The sequence below is a fragment of the Garra rufa genome, chromosome 20, assembly GCF_049309525.1.
Source record: "Garra rufa chromosome 20, GarRuf1.0, whole genome shotgun sequence".
Classification (NCBI taxonomy): domain Eukaryota; kingdom Metazoa; phylum Chordata; class Actinopteri; order Cypriniformes; family Cyprinidae; genus Garra; species Garra rufa.
In genome coordinates this window covers 27,361,743-27,388,994 of record NC_133380.1, presented here as the reverse complement: position 1 = coordinate 27,388,994, position 27,252 = coordinate 27,361,743, and the positions used below count along the sequence as shown (strand labels likewise).

Sequence of the window (27,252 nt, the reverse complement as noted above, 5' to 3'; positions counted from 1 at the left end):
CGGCACGCCTAGCGTTTTCCACGCGTTTTTAGGCGCGACATGTGAACGGCCCCTTTGTGAGCTAAAGTGAAGGATAATTTTAAATTGTTTCCACTGAAAAATGCAAGCGATCGTGCTGGCGCCTCCATGTCCTGCAAAGCGCGCTTTAGCCTCCCCTCTCCGCAAAAACGATTGAATAAGCGCATAAAAGCGCACATTTATCTAGGTTTAACGTTTTAAACTAACATTGTTTTATATCTGAACTGTTTTATTTCTGTAGATTCTATATCTATATATTTTATATCTATACATTCAACACCGAGAGCGCAGGTGGAGCGCCTTCATATGGGTCTGAGGGCACTCCACCTGCGCTTTCGGTGTTGAATGCTCTGATGTTAGTAAGACCATTTAAACATGTAAATTACACAAACAAAATGTTTACGGTGTAAAAAGAAATCAACAGTGATTGGTAAGCCTATATTTGTTTTTTTGTAGACCTTAGTACTACATTATGTATATTTCAGCAACTTTCGCTTCTCAAAGAGCGCACTGTTATAGCAGATGTCCGTCAAAGTTGCGTTCGTTACTATAGCAACAGTAGACTCGTGTTTTAAAAATCAAACAATCAGTAAAAACGAGAAAAACAAGATAGATGCATAAGACAATGCATAATGGATGGTCTCTCAGAACTTCAGTACTGAATGCTATTGCAGCTGAGAAACGAGTCGTGCAGCAGTAAGAACGTAACCATAACAGATACACTTTAAAGCAAAAATAATCATTTTTATTCAAGCATTAAACATTTATAAGTTAATTAAATGTCAATAATTAACTGCACAAACTATAGCAATCACGGAGTGGTCCTTGCTCTGTCCCAAACATGGAAATACTGTACATTATGCGTGTCCAATCAGTCATTTGTAATACAATACTGCCACCTGTTGGCGCATTTGTGTAACTTCGAGAACCTCTTATGTCGTGATAACTAGAAAAATAACTCATGATAACGAGAAAACAACTTTTGTTATGTCGTGATAACGAGAAAAATAACTCATGATAACGAGAAAACAACTTTGTTATGTCGAGATAACGAGAAAAATAAGTCATGATAATGACAAAACAACTTTTGTTATGTCGAGATCACAAGAAAATTATGTTGTTATCACGACAAAACAACTCGTTATGTCGAGATCACGAGAAAATTATGTCGTAATCACGACAAAACAACTTCTGTTATGTCGAGATCACGAGAAAACCAGAAGAAAAAAATAACACTGCATGGCCTCTTAGGACTTCCGTAGGTCATTCTAAAAAAATTAGCATATTGTGATAAAGTTAATTATTTTCTGTAATGTACTGATAAACATTAGACTTTCATACATTTTAGATTCATTACAACACAACTGAAGTAGTTCAAGCCTTTTATTGTTTTAATACTGATGATTTTGGCATACAGCTGATGAAAACCCAAAATTCCTATCTCAAAAAATTAGCATATCATGAAAAGGTTCTCTAAACGAGCTATTAACCTAATCATCTGAATCAACTAATTAACTCTAAACACCTGCAAAAGATTCCTGAGGCTTTTAAAAACTCCCAGCCTGATTCATTACTCAAAACCGCAATCATGGGTAAGACTGCCGACCTGACTGCTGTCCAGAAGGCCATCATTGACACCCTCAAGCAAGAGGGTAAGACACAGAAAGAAATTTCTGAACGAATAGGCTGTTCCCAGAGTGCTGTATCAAGGCACCTCAGTGGGAAGTCTGTGGGAAGGAAAAAGTGTGGCAGAAAATGCTGCACAATGAGAAGAGGTGACCGGACCCTGACGAAGATTGTGGAGAAGGACCGATTCCAGACCTTGGGGGACCTGCGGAAGCAGTGGACTGAGTCTGAAGTAGAAACATCCCCAGGTCAAGCCACTTTTGAACCAGAAACAGCGGCAGAAGCGCCTGACCTGGGCTACAGAGAAGCAGCACTGGACTGTTGCTCAGTGGTCCAAAGTACTTTTTTCGGATGAAAGCAAATTTTCCATGTCATTCGGAAATCAAGGTGCCAGAGTCTGGAGGAAGACTGGGGAGAGGGAAATGCCAAAATGCCTGAAGTCCAGTGTCAAGTATCCACAGTCAGTGATGGTCTGGGGTGCCATGTCAGCTGCTGGTGTTGGTCCACTGTGTTTTATCAAGGGCAGGGTCAATGCAGCTAGCTATCAGGAGATTGGAGCACTTCATGCTTCCATCTGCTGAAAAGCTTTATGGAGATGAAGATTTCATTTTTCAGCACGACCTGGCACCTGCTCACAGTGCCAAAACCACTGGTAAATGGTTTACTGACCATGTTATTACTGTGCTCAATTGGCCTGCCAACTCTCCTGACCTGAACCCCATAGAGAATCTGTGGGATATTGTGAAGAGAAAGTTGAGAGACGCAAGACCCAACACTCTGGATGAGCTTAAGGCCGCTATCGAAGCATCCTGGGCCTCCATAACACCTCAGCAGTGCCACAGGCTGATTGCCTCCATGCCACACCGCATTGAAGCAGTCATTTCTGCAAATGGATTCCAGACCAAGTATTGAGTGCATAACTGAACATAATTATTTGAAGGTTGACTTTTTTTTGTATTAAAACACTTTTCTTTTATTGGTCGAATGAAATATGCTAATTTTTTGAGATAGGAATTTTGGGTTTTCATAAGCTGTATGCCAAAATCATCAATGTTAAAACAATAAAATGCTTGAACTACTTCAGTTGTGTTGTAATGAATCTAAAATATATGAAAGTCTAATGTTTATCAGTACATTACAGAAAATAATGAACTTTATCACAATATGCTAATTTTGAGAGAAGGACCAGTATTTTTAACCATATTCAAAAACATGTCACTGTAGTTTTGTTCAGAATACATGTAACACTCGTGTACACCTAATGATATACTAAAACCCTACAGGAAAAACTGTGCTTATTTATGCTTTCATATTTAGTGTTTTATTAACATGCATTATATATCGCCAGAGACCCTTCCTATTAAAATTGGTTCATGGCCACTTGTATTCAGATCAGCCAGGACAGAAGTTAATACCAGGCCTAAAATGGTCAAACACTTCAGACTACAGTAACACTGTAGCTACTAATTTCAGTGTTCATCTGTGTTTAGCTTTTCCCCTGGAAATTCTAATGAACACACATTACATCTGGAAAAAAAACTCACCTCACCATATTCCTCGAGAACTTCCTCTTCATTTACTTCTTCTAAAAACACATTTCAAATGGTTAAACAAGCCTTATCTTATGTCTCTATGTTACAATTTGTCCTGCCAGAATGCCTAAAATGATTTTTATTTCATATTTATTAAAGGGATACCTCAGTCAAAAATAAAAATTCAGTCACCCTTATATTGTTCCTGAATGAGTTACTTTCTTCTGCTGAAAACAAAAGAAGAATGTAACCAAACAGTTGTTGGTACTTTACCACACGTCTATAGTATAGGGGAAAAAAATAATATTTTAGGCACCAGAAATGGTTACAACTTTCTTTATAATTTTGAAAGTTTGGAAAAACATGAGGACAAGTAAATGTCAGAATTTCAATTTTTGGGTGAACTACCTCTTTAAGAAAAAAAAAGGTGGGAGTAGATGGCCTTTAAACAGGTTCAGTATTACACTTTTAACTTTGATAGGAGACATCTAAGAAGACAACTGTTATTGTAACAGGTTTAAAACAAACTAATTGGACCATCAAGTAAAAAAAACATATGTGACCCTGGACCACAAAACCAGTCTTAAGTCGCTGGGGTATATTTGTAGCAATAGCCAAAAATACATTGTATGGGTCAAAATTATCGATTTTTCTTTTATGCCAAAAATCATTAGGAAATTAAGATCATGTTCCATGAAGATTTTTTGGTAAAATTCCTACTATAAAAAAATCTAAATGTAATTTTTGATTAGTAATATGCATTGTTAAGAACTTAATTTGGAGAACTTTAAAGGTGATTTTCTCAGTATTTTGATTTTTTTTTTGCACCCTCAGATTCCAGATTTTCAAATAGTTGTATCTCGGCCAAATATTGTCTTAACAAACCATATATCAATAGAAAGCTTATTTATTGAGCTTTCATGTGATGTTTACATCTCAGTTTTGTAAAATTTAACCTTATGACTGGTTTTGTGGTCCAGGGTCACATATAAAAAGGCTAATACATCCAGTGTTGCCAGATTAGGCGGGTTGCCGCCCAATTGGGCTTCTTTTGATCAGCTTGGACCGGAGAATAACGCATTGGGCGGGTAGACAAAATATGGGCTGCTTTTAAAAATTAAAAGCCGCCCAATCAGCTGCTTTTTTTATTTTTTTATTCGCTTTTATCATAGTCATGTTATTTTAATATATTAGATTTCAAAGTATCACAGTAAATAATGTGTAGTGCAGTCATCAACTCACTTTTGAGTCACAGAGACCTGTCAATCAATTTACCATCTTTTATGTTGGCGAGATGTGATGACTCATGAGTGATGGGGTTTTGGCGCTATAATGGGCAAGATTTTGAATGTGCAGCTATATATTCATTAATTTATTTTATTTTAGTGATTGCGATGGCAAAGTGGCCTAAATATCTTACACTTATGTTTACTGTGGACATGGAAATGATGCATGTGTTTTTCCAAGGGTTAAAGACATCGGTTAATTTCTTCCTCTGAATGAATTTGCCCTGTTTTGATCCATATTCCTGTGAAAATTATTTATCTTTATTTTATTTTTTAAAGAGATAAAAATGGTCCTCATCAATAAAATTCTGTCTCATTATTTTGGCAGTTAAAAACTTTGGTCTGGTTTTTGATGAAGTGGGTGGGTTTTGGTGAGCTTTTGGGCTGGAAATCATCAACCCGATCTGGCAACACTGAATACATCCTACATTAGCAAATGCATACCATGCTCTTCCAGGTAAGCCTGCAGCCGGGCAATCAAATCGGCCTTATTTCCTTTGGCATCCAGCCCACGAGCAGTACATTCTTGCTTCAGCTCAGCCAACTGAGGAGATATTGGTTTTAATGGCTGGAGTTACATTTATCAAAACCACAAATCTGCTGTGTGAAATATGTTTTGTCAGTCCACAAAGTTGAGTGCTAGCAAATTAAATGTACGGTGAGATACAAAAAGATGCACAAACATATACATATACACATACATGTATAAATAAATATATATAATATAAAATAAATAAGAAAGAAAGAAAAATCCATTTTAATTTACGACAGTGTGTCGTTTAAAAACGTTGTTTGCTGTTTTCTAGACCATTAAGCCTAAGAATGCGGTGTAGGAAGGTTAAGTACGCGATGATAGATTATGATGGCCAAAAAAGTAAGCAGTTAACTTGTTTCAGACTATGATGCCTATTGTTACAACCCCCTTTTAGGCACTTGTAGGGAAGAAGAACACGTGCTGGTTGAGTTTTATTTTTAGAGTGAACTAGGGTACTTGATAAACCACTGGAACAGTAGAACGAGTCGCGAGGGACAAAGTAAAAGTCGCTTATTAGACGTCTCTTAAAGACAGAGCTAAAAGCTTTTTTAAGTAAAGAGGTAAATGTTTAACAGCGAGGAGCGAAAGGTAACTGTTACAATACGTTTGAGGAAAGAGTCATATAGGAAACTGACTACATTTTTGAGAAACACATGTTTGAGAAAGAACATTAAAACGTTAAATAGATGACGAGTTAATCATCATAACATCAGAACAGCTTGCTGTTATAACCAGATCCAAACACTAAATATAAACATACTAACAAACATTCATAGAAACGTTCTTTGCACCTTATTTCTTACCTTGAGTTTATGCAGTTCCACGACTTCCGCCATTTTCTTGAAGAGGTTTGTATTTTGAAATCTGCTTCATTCCGGTTTTAAAGACTTTACGGCCAATTTTGCGCTGCAGCACCACCGGTCGGCCAGGAGACTGGGACAAACCAGAGCCATTGAGAAACAGAGAGTTATGATTGTTTATCATATAACTTCCATATGGATTTCACTAAACGGTACAAAAGGGACTCAACCCAGTTTTTATGATCCTTTTTTGGGATTGATTTATTGCTTGGATTGGATTAACACTAAATATCCAACCGTTTTATCTGTCTAATACTTACATTTACATTTACAGTTTAAGTTTATTTCATGGAATTCCAGTTTATTCAACATTAAACTAAATTGAGTTGAATAATAACAATTTTCTTCTGTAGCTGCTTTACAGTTAAAATTCTATTCGTTTCATAATTTATGAATTTTGCAACATCAGCACTGTAATTTTAAAGTTAACTATTGTGAAGCTGCTTTGAAACTATATTTTATTAAGCTCTAACGTTATATGAAATCATGTGTCTCTTTACAGTGCGCGCGCACGAAAGGGCACGTCAGCGTTTGAAACTTAAGCAGCAGTTTATTGCCAGGCAAACCAGTTTTGCTAATACGCTATCATTACCGTTTCAGCTGGGTGTTTTTGTGTTCGTTTGAGACTTGAGCTCTCTTTAGCACCCATAGTAAACCATAACAGGGCAGACATAATTTTTTTTCACTCAGTTAATTGGTTTAGACATAACGAAAACTGTTTCTTGTGTGGTCGGTTTACACGTCAAGTGGGAGGGCTTTGTTGTTTCACTCAGTTCATTGGTTTAGAAGGCTGAACTTCTTTCAACAGCTCTGGGCTCTGCTTTATCCTTTCGGTCGGAGGGCGGGGCTTGTTTTTGTGCGTTGTAGCGAAGGCGTGCTGTATGAAACGCGGGAACTGGCGGTGCTGATAATAAGTTGTGACATGATTTTCAGTCGTCAGTATTTTTAAGATCAAATAATTGATTTTAATTCTTTTGATTGTTGTTTGTAAACTAAAAGTATTCTCTATACAGCCGTTGTTTTAAGTAGATATAGAGTGGCAGTTTTCCCCGGAAAAGGGGCAATTTGACATGGAGTCTTTTCAGAAAGTCGAGAAGATTGGAGAGGGAACATACGGGGTTGTTTATAAAGCCAAGAATAAAATCACAGGAGAGACTGTTGCACTAAAGAAAATTCGATTAGACACGTAAGTGTTTGCCTTTGTGCGTGTGTGTGTGTTAGATTTTTGTGTCAGTAGTGTTTTAGATTCAAATAACCAAGTGCCTCTAACGTATATGTTATATTTAAGGTTTATAAAACTGATGTTACGTAATTCACGTGTATAAAACCTACTTCACCTCATAGAAAGACGTTCTGTCAAAGCTGTTGCACTGCTGATATAGGTAACCCAGATTTACAGTTTAAACATTTTAATGTTCGTTTACTAACAGATAATGGCAACAGTTTACACAGTTTCATTTTGTTAACATTAGTTAATGCATAGGGGTGTCATGAACTTTAAACTTATGTGACGTATTACCTAAATAAATTGTCTGAGCCTTGAGGGGTATTTCATAAGATGAGATGAGGCTCATTAGTGTTATTAACATATGCTTGTCTTAGATGTATGTGTTTTATTGACAAGATTATCTGTTTGGTTTCAGAGAGACTGAAGGTGTTCCCAGCACTGCCATACGTGAGATCTCTCTGCTAAAAGAACTCAATCACCCAAACATAGTCAAGTATGTACTGTGTCTATACTTCAGTGCTGAATGAATGATTTTAGCCATGAAACAATTGCATGGCTTGTGTTTACATCATGATGTAGAATCAAATTTAAAAATCAATGTACAGGCAGAGAAAAACTGCCTTATTGTTTCTGAAATCTTATAGGGGGCTGTTTTCTTGCTTGCAGGTTGCGTGATGTGATACACACGGAAAATAAGCTTTACTTGGTGTTTGAATTTCTTCACCAAGACCTGAAGAGGTTTATGGATTCCTCCACTGTCACTGGCATATCCTTGCCACTTGTGAAGGTGAGTTTAAGATAGATGTTAAATTAATGTGAGAGATTCAGAGTCTTGTGTAAAAGCCAGAACGTTTTTACCCCTGACAGTATAATTTTGTTTAATATGGCAAATAAGAATTACACAAAATTGATGAATTTAAATAAACACAATATTCTCAAAAAAAAAAAAAAGATTTCTGGAAATATTTCTTGATTTCATTCCAATTTACAACGTTGCTATGGTCTTTTGTTTCAATATCAGTTCATTTGAAAATATTCAGGTATTAGTCATTTTATTCCTAAGAAAAAAATGCTGTTTACTGTGCTAACATGGAGGAAGAGCAAGCGTGCAAATAACATGTAAAGGCTGTTTTTGCTGTGCTAGCAATAAACATGTTGAAAAAAAATGTAAACATGTTTAAACATGTTTGTCAGTACATCTCAAAGTAGAGTTTTATTAAACAAATCAAGGAGTGAATTTATCACCCACAGCTTTAAAACTGATATTTGTTGGACATGGTTCAAATTAAACGCACAATAGCAGGTGCATAAACGCTTCATATTAGTAAGTCTTATTGAAAATGAACATTTAAATGCAGTTTATTTCCCAAAATCTATGTCTAGGTTTTGTTCTGTTTAAATTAATTAATATTTAGATGTAAATGGTCCTCTACCTGAGTCTGAAAGAAATGTAAAACACAGAGCTACTACAACGGCTAAATTTGAAAATTCATCACACAGCAACTTCTTACACAAATGAGATTAGGAGAGACATTATTGTTTATTTACACACCAATGTGTGATGTCAGTGAGTTGTCTAGTGAGTTGTGAAACTGAGTGCCATTGTTTCTTCTACTACATGTACTCATATCCAGAGCTGCTCTGAGAGTAACTTAGCCAGCATCACCATCAAATGCAATCTAGAAAAATTAAATCAAATGTCAATGCAAACTACAATCCACAAAATAAAACATTTCTGTATGAACGCGCCAACCAGTCATTTCTATCTCTCCTTGCGTTCAGCTTCTGCTGATTAGGCACATCAAGTTGATTTGTATAACGCAGGGGTGGCAAATGTCGGTCCTGGAAAGCCAAAGCCGTGCAGTGTTTTGCTTTAACCCTAAACAAACAATCTGAACAAGCTTAAGGTCTGAAGGTTACTAGGAAGCTACAGGCAGGTGAATTTCATTAGGGTTGGACTCTGCAGGACTGTGGCTCTCCAGGACTTGAGTTTGCCATCCCTGGTATAGCGCATTTCCCACTCACTTATTGCTTTGATAATAAAAAACACTATAAAGATACGGTAATCTTATGATGGTGTTAAAGGATTAGATCTCTTTCAGAACAAAAATTTACAGATAATGTCAATGTCTTTCTTTCTTCAGTCGTAAAGAAATTGTTTTTGATAAACATTTCAAGATTCCTCCCCATATAATGGATATGTGTGGAACTTCTGAAATGCAGCTTCAAAGGGCTCTAAATGATCCCAGTCGAGGAAGAAGGGTCTTATCTAGCGAAACGATTGGTTATTTTCGATCCGAGTTAATACAGTTTAGGGTATGTCGAAAAACTCCTATCTTGTTTTCTTCCCCAACTTCGAAATTGTCCTACATCGCTGCATAAGTACCGACCCAGTGCTTACAAAGTGAACATACAAAGAAGATCAAATACCGTTAACAAAAAAAGGTAAAACAGTGTTGTAGGACAATTTTGATGTTGGAAGACGAAAACGAGAAGGGAGTTTTTTCGACATGACTGTATTGTCCCAGATTATACAGACTATGCATGTGCATCGCAGAGACGAGACAAGACAAGCATTTGAGGTTAAAAAGTATATAAATTGTCAATTTGATTAGAAAATAACCGATAGTTTCGCTAGATAAGACCCTTCTTCCTCGACTGGGATTGTTTAGAGCCCTTTGAAGCTGCGTTTCAACTGCATTTTGGAAGTTCAAACTTGGGGGCAACATACATATTCTTTATATGGAGAGACATCCTGAAATGTTTTCCTCAAAAAAACATCATTTCTTTACAACTGCAGAACAAAAGACATGAACATCTTGGATGACAAGGGGGTGAGTACATTATCTGTAAATTTTTGTTCTGGAAGTGAACTAATCTTTTAACAAATGCAGCTTGCATCTGTTAAACCTCAATACAGTGTATTAATGGCCAAATACAAGTTAAATAATCTGTCTAATGTCATTTGGTCTAATTGTTTGTCTGTGTATTTCTTCAGAGTTACCTGTTCCAGTTGCTCCAGGGACTGGCCTTCTGTCACTCTCATCGTGTTCTTCACAGGGATCTTAAACCCCAAAATCTCCTGATCAACGCTCAGGGTGAGATCAAGCTGGCTGACTTTGGTCTGGCCAGAGCGTTTGGTGTACCTGTGCGGACTTACACACATGAGGTGAGAGGCAGACACATGGTTGTAGATTTCTAAAAGATATGTTCAGTGTGTTTTTACCCTAAACAATGTAACACTGTGTCCTAACTAGACGCGATAAGATTTCAGCGACAAGCGATTTGTCTGTCCAAACCAGATGTGACACGGCTACGAGACGTTACAAAATAAATCAAAAATCACAGTCAATCAGAAGAGCGACTAGTAGGGCTGGGCCGATAAACGATATCATATCGAATCGCGATAAAATTTATGTTAATAACGATGATAAGCTCTAGACATTTTTTTGCTCGATATGGATTAATCTAAGAGCCAATCACACAGCAGAAATATGCGACAACAGCCAATCAGCGTGCAGCGTGCGTGTGCACGTCAAAGTACAAAGTTCATTTCCTACCGCACTTTCCGAAGCAAACTTGACACCAGGACGACAAAAAAAAAAAGTGGAAGCAGCGACGAAAGTGAAACTAACCTCGAGTTATTATCCAAAGATGTTGAAATTGTCGACAAAAAGGTAGCACGAATTCCATTAAGTGGTTTGGCTATCTAAAAAGTGACTCTCAGCTCAGCTGAGAGTTTGGCGCGATTGTTAAAACTGAAACCGAAAGCAAAAAACGCACGCGCATTCAAAAGCCATTTTAATCCCCCTTGTTTAGAGAGTGACTCCCCAATGCACGCAAATTAGGCTACATGACATATCTAGGCTGTTATTAGTATGTAGACTATGATAGGTTGTGTATGTCTATAGCTCTGTATCATGCTTGAAATATTCTGTCTCTATTTGCACTTTGAATATTTAGAGAGTAGCCTACTTTGATTATGGCTGAATTATCTGCACTTAATGCGATTAAGAAAGAACTGTGTCGTAATCTTTTGTTATTTATACTGTAGAGTGTTTCAAAATGCAGTGGTTGCCTCTAATTTAAATAGCTCAACCTATAATAGAGAAAATAAACAATTGTGTTAATAATAATAAATAAATAAATAATTGTTACAAATTATGTTTTTACAATCATTTTATGTTTACATTTTGTACATTTACTCTCATTTACCATACTCTGTCATAACTTTTATTTTTTTAATTTATTTTAGTAAGGTGTTTTAAGTTTTAAGGCCAAATCTGTAATCTGTTTTTAATAAACTATACTTTAAAATGTAATTCAATGAAGCCTTTAATTTTTGTGGCTTTAGTCATTGTTGGGATACTATTTTAAAGCTGGCAACATCAACAGCTTATATCGAAATATATATCGTTATCGTTCAATATGGGGAAAAAATTATCGAGATTACATTTTTGCCATATCGCCCAGCCCTAGCGACTAGTCAGACTCTTTCCGCAAACGCACTGTACTCACAACAAAATGGTTGAGGACAGATTCTTTTTTTTTTTTTTTTTTTTTTTTTTTGTAATTCTGAGCTAAATTATCCATTATATTGCTTTAAGTGTGGCTATAAAAGTCACATTAAATGATATTCAAAGTCACATTTTAACATATTTAACACATAATCAGCACATAATCAATACCAGAGATTATCATTGTCATAGTCATAGTGTATGTTGTTCCAACTGAAAAGATGGCATTTATCACATGTCAAGGCATTGCTTTGCATCTGGTTAGAACACAGTGTAAAGCCGAGAACACACTACGCGATTTTCATGCCGATTATGAATGGAATTTGGTCTTGATCATGGATCGTGCCTAGTCGGACACAGTCTGTACCAGTCGGGCTCAGTCGCTGTTTGTAGTCGTCGCAAAAAATCTAAAGATTAGAATCTTAGAATTCAAGAACCAGTCGTTGCCAGTCGTTTTCACTAAGATTTTTTTTAAACATGTTTAATATTTGCACACTTTCACACTTGTCTAATACAAATATGTGGCTTTGTTTCATATATACAGTGTATACGTTTTTCGTTATTTACCTTAAAAGAAAGGAAGTGAAATGTGACAATATGTCCCATAGGTGGGGTACATTGTAACACGACCATATGACAGCTTAAAATGTTATCTGATCGAATGAAAAACATATATACATAAACACAACAAACTAAAATATTTTGTCAATAAAATACATGCATTAACTTTTTCAAATAAAGTAGGCCTAATAACATTTTAAAAAAAAATGAATCTAATTTTGGAGTTGTGACAATGAACACATCGCCACCATGCTTGGGACGGCCCAGATCGTAACACAGCTATACAGTAGTTCAAAACAATGTGGACAAATAGATGAAACACATTTAGACATTCAGAAACACACTCCCCTCCCTCCACACACAGCTCTCATAGAACACAACACACATAAACGAGTCAAAATGCTTTACATTTCTTGAAATAATTTCTGAACATTAAACCTCAATTGTCAGGCTTTATTCACCTGTTTCTTGTAGTTTCTTAATAAAATCCATAAAAGTCAATAGTGTAAATTACATCCCTAATGTCATAGAATAGCATAGTTTAATAACAGCGGGGCATATTGTAACAGTGTTACAAACGTTCCCCATCTGTGCGACTGGAATATAATATTTGTTAGTGTCTTCTGCTGGTTTACGAAGCATAAATAAATTTAACTGATAAATAGCAGATTGGAGATTAAAGTATTAGCCGATTTGTCTCATTTTAAATGAATACTAAAAACTGAAATGAAAAATTTATTTCAGCCAGAAATGTACTTTTACTATGGTAAACAAAAAATTCTGCAATATCTTCAAAAGGCTTTTGCATTTTGGCGCACTTTTTTTTCTCTGCATAGTGTTGCTACGCCAACTAGCAAATACTGAAAATTTGGTTATGCTAGTATGTGTGGAAATATTTAAACCATGTGTGTTACAACCCGCGTTCGTTTGTGCCCCGCGCTCCCCTACTCTAAATTATGCCAGTGATTCTCCCATTTTAAAGATGATCAAGAATGATTTTATTTCGATCTGCAGTGTAAGAAAAGTCAAGAAAAAGATTAGCCTATAGCCCTAAATATATATAAACTACAGGTTAATTCCTATTTTTTTCTTAACTTTTAACTTCTTCTAAAAATGTATTAACAATATTAAATCAACTTAGACTAGGTTAACGAATTTTCTTCATAATAAATATACAAACATAACGAATAGCTTACACTTCAAAACGAAGTTTTTATATATAAATTCATAAATCAAGAATATGACGAAATTATTATATATATATATATATATATATATATATATATATATATATTATAGTTATTCTATATATATTAATTGTATAGCTATAATAGTTGTATCAAATGGATAAGAAAATTATAGTGCCTTGAGTTTATTAAGTATTGTTTAATTTCGTTCGTTTCGTTCTCCGTAAATGTAAAGAAAAAAAAAATGCAGTTTTTACCTGGAACCAATTCGTTTCTAATCCCTGATTTTAGACAAGCAGACATTATATCATTTATATATTATTGCTTGAATAAACGTTTAAAAATAGTGCTAGAAATGTTATAATTAAGGAAATTAAACGGACCTAAACATTTCAAAAGACATTATAAAAAAATGCGTTTCAATGTTTCAAGAGGTAAAACAGGTGTGAAATAAAAGTACCGGTGTTGTGCGTAGTGTTGTATTTTGCAGCGGCTGAGGGAGCGCGGGTAAGTAGATGCTGCGGTTATAGTCACAGTCGTGACTCACCAATCGTTAAGTGTGTTGTGTAGTGGAGTGACTCAGTCACTAGGTTTGTGCTCCTTTCCGATTGTCAAAGACTAAAATCAGTTTCAGTCGGTGTAAACAGTCGTTAAGTGTGTTCAGGTCTGTCTTAGAATGTTTCTGCTAGTCGTGTAGTGTGTCCCCAGCTTAAGACTTTCAGCCTTCCAGTCTGTATCCTTTATCCTTCCTCAGCTCCATTCTTCATTTATTTTAGGACAGGTTGCTAGATAATATTTAGCAGTATAGTAAAAATATAGCAATATCATAGTAAAAAAAGCATGGGTAATCATAACTTAGCAACAGCAAGATGCAGTCTGTGGCCAAAGCACTGCAGTCTGGTTCAGTTGTTCAGGGCGGCAGCCTTCACCGTGTTTGTGGCTTTGTCTGTAGTTACACAGACTGGACGTCTCTCATCTAGGCCCCAAGCAACCAAAATGAGAGGCAGTGCAAACTCTGCCGTGCGAAGCTTGCTTATCGTAGGTCAACCACTACAATGCACAGTCCTTTGAGGGCGAAGCAGCCAGCAGGTCCATCCACAGGTCATCACTAGAGATGTACTGTAGCTTTGTAGAAGGAGAGGGTTTTAGAGATCTCATGGAATTTGTAGAGCCTGAGTTTACTGTCCTGTCTAGAAAAATGATCAACTCCAGTTTATGGAGCAGTTTATCCTACTATAGTTTACTTCTGAGCTGCTTTTGTATAATGTACATCATGATTATTCATTGAACATTGCACTTTCGATCACTGTATTTCACTGCATTTTGTTCTGCCTGGAAGCCCGGGTTTTTATTTGATGACTGAATGAGCCCTTGCAGGACTTTTTATCTATAAGAGATGTGATCTATAAAGAAAAATTAAGTAATTTTATTAGTGGTGGGCCGTTATCGGCGTTAACGTGCTGCGTTAACGTGAAACTCTTATCGCGCGATAAAAAAAATATCGCCGTTAATCTATTCTCAAATTTGAGTTGGGAGCTGGGTCTAAACTACGCAAGCTATGATGACTTTCACCTTGATAGTTTAACGCGGATGTATACCGAAGACTATAGAATATGGTCGCGCGTTTAAGTCTCCTCCGCCAAAACACAGACGGGATCGCGTCGTCCTCCATTCATAAAAACCGAATCTACTATAGCGAAATGCCAGCGAAATACGTCGTTTTTTGGATTCATAAATCAAATGTTGGTCAGTCACTTAATTCAAATCGCGATATGGACTAGTGTATGTGAAAACTGAAATGCAAAAAGACCGTTTTAATATGAATCCGATATGTTCCGTTTGCCTAGCTGTATGTATGCATTGCGGAGACGAGCTTTTACTACACGCATACTGAAACACACGTGACGCTCCCGGTCATTTTTGGCATTTTCATCTCACATGAACAGATAAACTCAATCTCCCAAACTGCTGTGAGTGTCACTTTTACCGTTTCATTTGAGAAAACTAGCATCATATCATACTGTATGACACAGAAACTTCACGGCAACCTGTCAAAATAAAAGTACGGTGTAACATGTAATGGGCTGGGTAGGTGTTGACGTTAAAAAAAAACACAATCTAATAGGTAGAAAAAATAATTTCATTGTTAGTTAGTTAGTAAACACAAGTACATCTAATTGAACATAATTTATTTTCATCAACAAATTATCATAGAACAGCTTTATGAGCTTTATGATCCATGCTCAAAGACTTTAAGTCATTATTTGGGTAGCACACATATTCTGAATGCCTTCATCAGAATTCAAATTAGCCATTTTAATCTAGATTAATCTAGATTAATTCCAATATTTAATCTAGATTAATCTAGATTAAAAAAATTAATCTATGCCCACCCCTAAATTTTATAGTTTATTGTAATCTGAGGACACCCGTAGAAAGCACAGACTGACATCAATCTGCAACATTTAGGAACGAAGAGTAAACATTTATTTGGCCTGTTGGTGAGATTAGGTAGCTATCACAATTTAATCTGACTGCATTTTATTCTAGTTTTATTTGTATACTAATGAATAAATTTGACTCAAAGTTTGAAATCAAACAAACAACTGTAGCACCATCTAGTGTCCATGTAGTATGCTTTCAAATATCTGTATCTTCATCTGTAACAATATAACATTCAGCACATATTTGCATGAATTGTAAAAACACAAATGCTAGATTGATTAAACATTTAGGATAAAGAATTGTAATTAAAAATAAAGTGTGTAAAATATGACCCCCTCCCCCACCTTTCCTCTCAAAAAAACATTTCCCCCCCATAAGATTCAAGGGGCGAATTCTCCCATCATATTTGCTTGCTTGAAGCAACAGTCCTACACAAATTACTATTACAGTTTTTTTTCAGTCGCTAATGCCGAGTTCAGACTGCATAATTTTAGCCCCGATTTTGTCTTGCCGACAGGTTTTGAGAAATCGCCGACAAATGCCCGAAATCACAGGCAAATCGGTGCTCCTTCACGTGAGTGACAATCACACAGTGTGAACTATCAAAGATGCGATCTGAGAGAATCGCCGACACCCGTGAGATATTTGCCATGCTAAATATCTGGACCTGTCGACGATTCAAAATCATGCCGTGTGAAAGGTGATCTGACTGAAAATCACATCGGCGATTACCTACAGCCAATGAGATAGCAACATCCAGGCCAGCGGGAAATTGAGGGAGGAGTTACGAAGGTATAGACCACAATATCAACAAGAATAGCTTCGGCTTCTTTTCTTTTCGCTGCAAATGAGTGCACATGCAATTTGTATGACAAGCTTCTTGCGGGCTACCATTTTTTTTTATAATAATCCCAGTCTCAAGTGAGAACTTGCACGCCTGACCTCGCGTTGTTTCCATGTCACTTCTCACGTGTGTTTGGTTGTGAGACGTAGTTTGCGGACCGGGACAAAGTTGTCGGCGATTCTTCCTATTGTAAAGTCATGCAGTGTGAAACCCCCTGTCGCCGATCCATCGTGCAGTGTGAACACAGCAGCGACAGAATGCTACCCCAGATAGTCATGCAGTGTGAAAACATCTGTGACGCGATTGCTTTGAAAATCGTGCAGTCTGAACTCGGCATAACAAGCGTTTGTCCAAACATTTTCAAAACTCTAAACACAATTAGCACAGCATCTGTCTTTTGTGGCCATACCATTCACACATTTCATGTCGTTTTCACCCAATATGCAGTCAGTGAACACATTTCCACAATGCTTTCATTTTCTTAACAGACAAGCTATACCTCCCAACAAAATTATGGATTGTTTTTGTACTATTTACGAATGTTAACACACAACATCCCACAATAGTAAAAACAATATTCCAAACCTTAGATACAATATAAAAACCTCTGCTTCTGCAATGATATCAGTTCAAAAACAATATCAATATCAATATCAAAAATATATCTCAGCTGATAATAAACAAACAATTGAATAGCTGATTTATGTTGGGTAAATTGGGCCAACCACAGCAGATTCCAGTCTGGCTTAGACTCAGAGGCAGTGGTTATTTTTTTCTATTACATTTACACTTATACAGTAAAATGAGGACTTTGAGGAGTGATGTTTTGGAAACAGGGTTGGGGTCAATTCAGGAATGAACTCAACAATTACAATTCAAAGAAGGAAATGGAATTGGAATGGAATTGGAATTGGAATTCAACAACAATTACAGGAAACAGAGTTGGAATTGAATTGGAATTACATGAAGTGGAATTCAATTCAGGGAAATTCCACTGAATTCCATTTATTGCTGTTTCTGAGCATCTATGTGTGATTGCATTTAGAGACATACATTTTAACTTTATTTATGATGCTTTACAAATACCAAGTAATGTATGAAATAGAGTTGATCAAATGCAAGTAAATAAAATAGAGAACTGTACATTATGAATTAATAATTGAATGACAGTGGTGATAAGTTCTGTATGTACTATACATTCAATATATGATTACCACATAATATATGTCTCAACTCACAAAAAAATGAGTCATGTTCAGACATGTATTTCATTCACTTTTTATTGCATCGAATTATCATTTCCTGAAATTTGGCATGTGAAATGATAATGCTTAACTAACTAAACATACAGTACTTTGTATTTCTTTTGTGTTTGTTGTTTATGTGATTTACAATGTTTATGTGATTTACAATGTTTAATGTACTATAAACTAACTACTCAAGTGGAATTTTTTGGAATTTATTTGATTTCAGTTCTATTTCCTGACATTCCAATTCCATTCCAGGAAGTGAATTGGAATTTACCATTCATTATCAATTCAATTCATTTCAAGATCGCAGAGATTAGATACAGTAATTTTGTGCTTTTTTTAGACCCCCCCCCCTTTTTATCTAGGCTTTTTGCTGTTGTTATTTTTATTTATTTATTTATTTTTTTTGTTCAGAATGCTCTTGTGTGTTTCATGGATATTTTGTTCACTGTAAGCAATACAGTAAAACTTTTTCTGTTCTATCATACCATGTTTCTATTGTACCTCCTGTAATAAACAGAAAAAGAAAAGTATTTGCTTTTTACTGGAATGCTTTTGAATGTGAACATTACTGTACATGTGGACAGACAGTTCCCAACCAAGAAATTTAGAGTCAAAACGGTGGATTGCATGTTTTGCATGCAAATACCTGTAAAACTGAAACATAAAAAGTCTATGCAGTTTTTGTAATGTCAACAATAGCCAGTATTTTGAAACCTGGTGTACTTTGACTGCATGTACCTTGTGGAGTGAAAACAAGTGTTATTCTTTGACAGAATAATTTCATTTTGAGTCAGATTTGGTAAAGTTAGTGTGTGCAGAGAAAGATGTGTTCTATTTTGAAATGAAGAGTTAGTATATATTTAACAAAATGTATTTTTGAGAAGAAAATTATCCATTTGGCCAATTGTGTTTTGTAGGTGCGAGTCTGTGTTAAGAGTTTAGAAAAAGTATCTGAAGTATGGGTAAGCGCTTGTTAGCGATTGAAAAAAACTGTAAGAACTTCTTATAAAATCCTTCATAACTCCTATATCTTGTAGGTGTAAAATCCAGTTGTTTTTTTTATTAATTAATTGCTATTGTTAACCAATTTTGTATGTGAATGACAATGCGAGTAAGCTACCAACAGAGACCCAGGAAAAAACCTGCAATTTGTAGAATTGATTTTTAACAGCTGTAACAAATGTTTTTTTCATAGGTTGTAACTTTGTGGTACAGAGCTCCAGAGATTCTCCTGGGATGTAAATATTATTCTACAGCAGTTGACATCTGGAGTTTGGGCTGCATCTTTGCTGAAATGGTATTTATTTATTTATTTTAAATTTACATCTCAAATTGCTTTTATTGATTTCTTAATATGTTCTTTTACTTTTGACACACTTTCTGGCATTTCATACCAGATTACTCGGAGGGCTTTGTTTCCTGGAGACTCTGAAATAGACCAGCTTTTCCGAATATTTCGGACACTGGGCACTCCGGATGAATCTATATGGCCTGGAGTCACCTCAATGCCAGACTACAAACCCTCCTTTCCCAAGTGGGCACGACAGGACCTGTCTAAAGTGGTGCCACTCCTGGATGAAGATGGCAGAGACCTTCTTGGGGTAAGAGCACAACAAAGTATATCTAGTATTACAACATTACAACCTGACTGGAGTTGGTTAAGCTACAAGCAGCACAAGTTAACTATGATCAAGCTACACTACACTACACTACACCACAGTATAAACTAAGTAAAGGTATTTAATTGTATTGCAGCTATTTAAAGTCCCCGTTAAAAAAAAAAATGCTCTAGATTTTTTTTTTAAGTTTTATTGAAAAACCAATATTTTGAAGATGAATTTGCAATCTCACATATTTTGTTTCTATTACATGTAAAAAGAATACAATCAAAGTAGAAAAGAAAGATAAAGAAAAACAAAACAGAACAAAACAAAAACCCACATCACAAACCATCCCTTACACAACCTGTTTACATTAGTTTGTAAATAGGGATGCTCATATTGACCATTTAACCGTTAACCGACAGTAAGAATTTTAACCGAATATTACTATCAGTTAAACGGTTAATTTTTTTTTTTCTATTTTTCTTTTTTCTTTTTTTACGTTTGCTGCATGGTGAAAAAAAAAATGTTTACTCACGGGAGCGTGTCGAGTGCGGCTGTTCAGACATATTTTGCTGAGTAAGCACCTGCTTTACCTTCTCTTAGTCTGTGTAACTGATGTAGTAGCCTATATGCAACACGATGGCAATGGCGATATTGGGTTACCAGAGAATGAATCCGTGAATAAACGTATTCAAATTCTGAATTAATTATAGTCAAAGACTATAGAATACTTTGTTATAGTCTAACAAGTGCGCGTTCCCCATAAAATCACTGGAAGGCTGTCACTCATACATTACTGTAGTTCATCTCAACCTCAAAAAAGTTAATAAAAAGTAATAAAATAACCTTTACACTGTATATTTATTCTCTTATTTACATCATTTCTACACTATATTTGTTTTTATGAGAGGGTTCACGGAGGTGTAGAAATCAGCAAAACTGAAACCTGCACTTTGAGTGGTGAATGGATTGTAACATAGCCTCCTCTGATTGGCCACAAATCAACAGATGTCTGTGATTGGCTATTGAACGCTGTGAAAACGCGTTTCTCCACATATGACCAGGATGAAAAGACCCGAACCGTAAATTGAAAGGATTTTTGTGATGTGTTTTTGTCGCGGATCTAACAGGTAACAGGCAGCGTTCCAGTCTATCCGTACAGCGTGTCGACATGTTAAAAACTAGGTATACTGAGGTATAGTCTGGCCTGGTATATATTTTTATGTCCGACGAGAGGAATAAGACCGGTACAGTTCTTCAAAGCGCATAGAAGGATTCAGTGTGTTTTAGTTTTGCCATCTTAATTAGGTATTATTTAATTTATACATATTTAGTGTAGGCCTATTTATATTATTCTTTTTTTTTTTTTTCATTCTGATTTTCTCTGTTCTCAGAAGCGCAGCTGATGCGTGATAATTTGAGTATATATGAATGCAGTTTTTGTTGTTGCTCTGTATGCTGCTGTTTGCACGTTAAAATAAAACATTTGCTTGTATTTATGTATCATCACAGATACTCGTGCATTCTATTTTTATTTTAAACAAATTTATTATTCTAATTTTATCAGTTAACGGTTAATGTTCGGATAACGAGCAGCGGTTGTCGGTCAGGGAAATTAACTGAAATGAGCGTCCCTATTTGTAAAGTATGATGAAAAAAAATATTAAAACATGAAATGAACAAATGATGCATTAATCCGTAGGGTTTCTATCAAGGTAACAAAAGGGTGCCAGATTTTGTCAAACTGCTCAAATTTGCCCTTCAAACAGTACCTAATTCGTTCCAAATGTAAAGTAAAAATCATCTCTTCAAGCCATAGCTTACATGTAGGAGCCTCATTTAGTGTTCCAGAATAACAATATTAACTTCTTGACTGTAGTTAAACTGTATGCAAGCAGTTTGTGTTGTGCTCCTGATAATGAATGCATACCCAGAAAATCCCAGAATGAAAAGTGCCGGATCCGGCTGCAATTGCACCCTAAAAATCTCTGAAAGCACATCAAAAGTTCCATTCCAATAACTCTGTATCTTGAAGCAAAAAATAAAACTGGGACAAATCAGCATCTACTGAATTACATTTGTCACAAATAGGTGAAACATTTTGGAAAATTCTGTGTAATTTCTTTTTTGAATAATGTAATCTGTGAATGACTTTAAACTGAATAAGGCCGTGTCTAGAATTGATAGAACGTTCGTTAATATCCTTTAAACTCTTCTGCCACATTTCCTCAGAAATTTCCACTCCTAGTTCTTTCTCCCATTCGTCCTTAAGAAAACTTGTAGAGGGGGAAGTAGTGAAGCAGATCATAAATTATCGGTAATGCCTTTTTATTTCCTTTACACTGATCAAGACACTTATCAATAATTGAGGGTGATGTAATAACCAATGAAGGTGTATGAGCACGTATATAATTCCTAATCTTTAGAAATCTAAAAAAAAATGACTCTGGGGGAATTAAAATTTCTGTTGCAGCTGAATAAAAGGTGCCAGAGGCCTATCAATGAAAAGGTCCCCTATAGTACGTATACCCATTTCTTCCCATTGCACAAAGGTCCCATCCAATTTTGATGGGGTAAATGATGGATTTTTAGCGATAGGAGTTAGAAATGAAAGGACTTTATTTTGAAGTGTTCTTTTATCTATTTCCATATACGAAGTATATTTTGAATTATGATACTATTATTGAAGGTAGAATGATCCAGAGTTACAGGGGATAGAATCACTGCTCCCGGATCGTATGGATAAACACTGATCACATCACGGACTATTTGGAGCCAAAATGGCGGAGCATCATGATCATCCAACCACACTGAAATTTGACTTATATAACAAGCCCAGTAATAAAGACGCAAGTCTGGAAGTGCCAAACCTCCCTCTTGTTTAGGTTTACAGAGATGTGCCTTTTTAACTCTATGATTTTTGTATCCCCACAAGAATGCAAGAAACTATGATTGAATCTAATTGCTTAAAAAAATGATTTAGATAGAAAGACTAGAATAAATACAGTATCTGTGGTAAGAATATTATTTTGATTGCATTTATTCTACCAAACAGAGAAATTGGGAGTGCTCTCCAAAATTGTATATTAGCTTGCAATTTGGAAATTAAAGGAGTAAAGTTGTAGCCTGACAAGCCAGACCCACATAAATGTAGGGTCTGGGCACTCTCCATAGACAGCGCTCAACCGGAGGGGCGGGATAAACGGTTGTCTTTCAAACTCCTTCTCCACGCAATAGGATAGCGCTACAACCAATCAGAGCAACGAAGGAGGAGACGTAGTCAGAGCCATACAGAGAGTATGTATGGCTCTGGACGTAGTCAACTCCAAATATACATCCTTCTTTTGTAAGAACGACCTTAGTGCAGTTTCTTGTGAAAAGCTTAAAGTCTTTCAGAGTGGCGGCCAAAGCCGATTCGAAAGAAAGTTGTTCGCTAGCAGCAGCCATTGCTCTCTCTCTCACGCGTAATTCACGGAACCAGAGAACGTCTGACGGAACCATAGACTGACGGAACTTATGGTCGCAGGTCAGTCGTCATCATGTTAAACCCGCCCACCGACTCGTGATTGGCCCGGTCGATTTTGGATTTTTGGAAATCTCAAGTGAACGGAGAGTTACTAGACTGCCCTTGGAAGCAAATGTAATTTGCTGCCGCTAGGGGCGCGTCTAGATTCTAGGCTAGTAAAGTTGGCCTTTAAGAGCAAAGAATATTTATTTAGGAACTACAATTCCGAGATAAGTTCATTTTTCCATTGAAACTTTAAATGGAGAAGATTGTATCGAAGACAGATCTTTTAGTCCAATGGGCATTAGCTCACTTTTATTTAAATTAACTTTAAACCCTGAAAACATCCCAAAGGTATTAATAATTTCCAAAATAACTTGCAGACTTACATTGGGTTTAGTAATATGTAGCAGAATATTATCTGCATATAAAGATATTTTATTGACTGTATTTAAAGTGTTAGCCATAAATAGAAGGATTAGAACGAATGTATTGAGCAAGGGGCTCTACGGTCAGCGCAAATAAAAGAGGAGAAAGGGGGTAACCTTGCCTAGTCCCTCTTTGGAAATTAAAGGGCCAGACAAAGTATTAGTATTAGTTAATAGCTGAGCTGAAGGACTTTATACAGAATCTTAATCCAATTTATAAAGTTATCACCCACGTCAAATTTTTCTAGTACTGCAAAAAGATAGTGCCATTCGACTCTATCAAATGCTTTTTCAACATCGAGATAGATTAATACTAGATTTTCTTGAATAGCTTTGGAGTAATACATTATGTTGAAGAGGCGCCTTGTGTTTTGTGAAACATTCCTACCAGGAATAAAACCTTTCTGATCAGTATGAATTAGACCACTAATTAATCTACCAAGTCTATTTGCAAGAATCTTTGACAGTATTTTCTGAGAGAGGAGAGAGAGATTGGTCTGTATTCTTCAATCTCCTCTGTACTTTTACCTTTTTTTGGAATAACAGTTATAACTGCTTTATTAAATGTTGCTGGTAGTCCAATCACTAATGCCTCAAATGTTCTGAGGAGGTAGGGGGAAAGTATATCATTAATTTTTTTTTATATAATTAAGAGGGCAAGCCATCCGGGCCTGGAGTTTTACCACTCTTTAAGGAATTAACTGTGCTTTTTAACTCTTCTAAAGAAATATCCTTAATAAAGGTCCCATATTGTACACATTTCTGGAGGTTTATTTTAGTTGTTGATGTCCTTAAGAATATATATTTGCGGTATAAGTGCCAAAATCCATCTCAATATATTTTTACAGCTCCTTTTTTAGGAGCTCTGTCAAAAACAGGTCGATTTTGGCCCATCTAATTAATATTCATGAGCCTCTCTTCTGATTGGCCTGTTGTTTTCTGAGTGACGCACAGCAAGGCCAATCACAGGTAACTACGGTCATGTATCGTTGTAGCTGAACCCAGAGCCATAGAGAGAGCCTAGCCTGCTGATACTCAACAAGATATTTCAGAATGATCATTAATGTTTTTTCTTTTTCAAACACCGAATGCAGTAAGCTACATAACTGTTGCTTTAGTAAAGCCCCTTTCACAATGCGCGCTGATTCTGGAAAATTACGGGAACGAGCGCTGTGTGAACAAAAGCCAGAACCATAAAGGCAGTGTTGTAGTGATGATGCACGTTACCCAGCGACTCTTCACGACAAAAAAATATGTGCAAAGTGGAATGAAGCGGCGATCCGGCAGAGCCAGCTCCGCACTATCAGCGCTGAAGCACAGTTTGTTCAGGTTAGTTTCAGTTTAGTGAAACATACGCGTCGCATTACATCTCACATCCAAACGTCACATGTCTTTATGGGTTGTGTGTAAAGCACACACAGATTCCGGAAAACAACTGTGAATGAACCAAATTAAACAATTCCGGAACAAATCATTGGAAACATTATCCGTGTATTTACCGGAATCGCTCTGTGAAAGAGGCTGAAGTTGACGTGCCACTGGTCTCTTATATTCACATTGTTCTGAAGCCTATGCAATGATGTAGTTTCGACATCTATAGACTGAACAGGGTTTTCTAGATTAGTTTCCGTGTTGTTGTTGCTTAGCAATGTTATGGACACGATGTTGTCTGGGTTTGACAAAAGGAGGGTGGGACAGTGGTTGGTGTTCGGGGTGGTGACTGAAGGCGGTGACTGAGTAGATCGGACGTCACATCGTTACGGAAGTCACAGCGGCTCCTGAAAATAAACAGCTACTTTAAGCAGGCTGTGTGCAGTTTACTGTGGGTTGACTGTTTTGAAACTCATATGGTAGTTACATAGCCCCTAGACCGAGGTTATCATGAAAAAAGCCAGGAAATTTCGATTTTGACAATATGGGACCTTTAAGAGAATCACGCTCATCCTGATTAAGAGAAGGAAGATTAAATTTATTTAGAAACTTATCCATAGCTGGTAAGTCAATGCAAGGGTCAGAGGAGTATAAATATGAATAGAATTCCTTGAAGCAGTTGTTTATATCTTTAGACGAAGTACATTGGATTCCAAATTTTGTCCTAATCTTATGAATTGTCTTATTTTCTAATTTACGTAACTGTCTTGCAAGTAGTTTATGTGGCTTATCCCCGATATCAAAATATTTGTTTAATGAAAAGGAATGATTTGGATACAGGCTGGATCTGGTGGCTACGGTGACCTCGGAATAAAAAAGAAACAGACTAATAATAATGTAGATGCAAAAGTTCCATATTGCCACAAAGTCAGATTGGAGAGTACTCATCTGGTTCTCCCGGTCTTGTGTCGATGGCCGTCTAGGTGATAAGGTCTTCACTGATGATCTGTCTCTGGGGCTCATCTAGTTGACGTGATATCTGCTGACATTCAGGGCTGTAGAGGTTGTCTCTGGTTGCTGATCCACCATCTGGGCTGGGTGCGGACTGGATTCAGTGGACTGCAGTGACCGTCTGATCTGGATACATGATCTGGAGCTCGCTCAAGTACTGAGGAGCTAAACCATTCAGGGCTTTATAAGTAATTAGCAAGATTTTAAAATCTATACGATGTTTAATAGGGAGCCTGTGCAGTGTTGACAGAACCAGGCTAATATGGTTATACATTCTGGTTCTAGTAAGAACACTAGCTGCTGCATTTTGGACCAGCTGGAGTTTGTTTATTAAGCGTGCAGAACAACCACCCAATAAAGCATTACAATAATCTAGCATTGAGGTCATGAATGCATGAATTAATGTTTCTGCAATTGACATTGAGCGCATAGGTCGTAATTTTTGTATATTTTTTAGATGGAAAAATGCGGTTTTGCAGATGCTAGAAATGTGATTTCTGTGATGTGAGGCAGCTAGCAGACGGCCGGTTTAGAAAGTCTGTCTGCTTCCTGACCTGGGCCCCAGTTAGTCAAGTGCAAACTTTAAGACTATGTGCCATATTTCTAGATTGGAGAGCAGCTCCACATCTGGAGGGATGAAGACCATCTCTTTTCAACAGGTCGGGTCTGCCCCAAAAACTCGTCCAATTGTCTATGAAACCCATGTTATTCTGCGGGCACAACTTAGACATCCAGCCATTGAGTGATGACAGTCTGCTATGTATCTCGTCACCACGGTAAGCAGGGAGGGGACCAGAGCATATTACAGTGTCTGACATCGTACTTGCAAGTTCACATACCTCTTTAACATTATTTTTAGTGATCTGGCGAAGTCGAACAGCATTAGTGCCGACGTGAATAACAATCTTACTGAATTTACGTTTAGCATTAACCAGCACTTTTAAATTTGCCAAGATGTCAGGCGCTCTGGCTCTCGGTAAACATTGGACTATGGTGGCTGGTGTCTCTATTTTTACGTTCCGTACAATAGAATCTCCAGTAACTAGAGCACTTTCATCAGGTTTCTCAGTGGGTGCTTCACTGAGTGGGGAGAACCTGTTTGATGTTTTGATCGGAACGGAAGAGCGGTGTTTTGACCCGCGACTATGACTACCCGCCTCACAGTCACCCAGTTGCCCTGCTGCACGGGTGCTGTAACTACCGGAACAATTTGCATGGCTCCCTGGGCTAGTCACATCCAAAGCCGTATCTAAGGCCCTCACATTCTTACTATCCTCTATCAACCCCTTAGAGTTCCAAGTTAAGTTTGACAGGATTGCTAAGGGGTTAAAGTTTGGATTAAAGTTCTGAAATCTTCTCTGTCAGCCTAGCTATTTCCTTGCATTTATCACATGTATAATGCTCACTGCCGAGAGAGATAAACTATACATGTGGCAAGTGG

At 36.7% G+C, this 27,252-nt stretch overlaps 2 protein-coding genes and 1 pseudogene across 2 annotated transcripts in view; 1 reads left to right on the top strand and 2 right to left on the bottom strand.

Annotated features, from left to right (window-relative positions):
• sarnp (SAP domain containing ribonucleoprotein) overlaps positions 1–5,876 on the bottom strand; it is a 13,102-nt gene extending 7,226 nt beyond the window's left edge. Inside the window, exons 1-3 of the mRNA XM_073825437.1 lie at positions 5,801–5,876; positions 4,907–5,006; positions 3,189–3,229 (exon numbers count right to left, since the gene is read on the bottom strand). Of these exons, the coding sequence (XP_073681538.1) occupies positions 3,189–3,229; positions 4,907–5,006; positions 5,801–5,833 (174 nt within the window). The 5' untranslated portion in view covers positions 5,834–5,876. The remainder of the gene's footprint in view (positions 1–3,188; positions 3,230–4,906; positions 5,007–5,800) is intronic.
• A 560-nt stretch (positions 5,877–6,436) lies between these two features.
• On the top strand, positions 6,437–22,452 carry cdk2 (cyclin dependent kinase 2). The gene is made up of 7 exons (XM_073825533.1): positions 6,437–7,043; positions 7,501–7,578; positions 7,752–7,872; positions 10,084–10,254; positions 19,088–19,189; positions 19,290–19,493; positions 22,432–22,452. Exons 1-7 carry the CDS (start codon positions 6,928–6,930, stop codon positions 22,450–22,452), a joined length of 813 nt encoding a protein of 270 aa, XP_073681634.1. The 5' UTR covers positions 6,437–6,927.
• Positions 22,453–26,380: 3,928 nt separating this feature from the next.
• On the bottom strand, positions 26,381–27,027 carry LOC141293499 (uncharacterized; annotated as a pseudogene).
• Between the last annotated feature and the right edge of the window lie 225 nt (positions 27,028–27,252).

Coding starts and splice junctions, on each gene's coding strand:
- cdk2 (XM_073825533.1), top strand. CDS start 6,928: ATGGAGTCTTTTCAGAAAGTCGAGAAGATTGGAGAGGGAACATACGGG. Junction 7,579..7,751: donor AATCACCCAAACATAGTCAA/GTATGTACTGTG, acceptor TCTTGCTTGCAG/GTTGCGTGATGTGATACACA. Junction 7,873..10,083: donor TATCCTTGCCACTTGTGAAG/GTGAGTTTAAGA, acceptor GTATTTCTTCAG/AGTTACCTGTTCCAGTTGCT.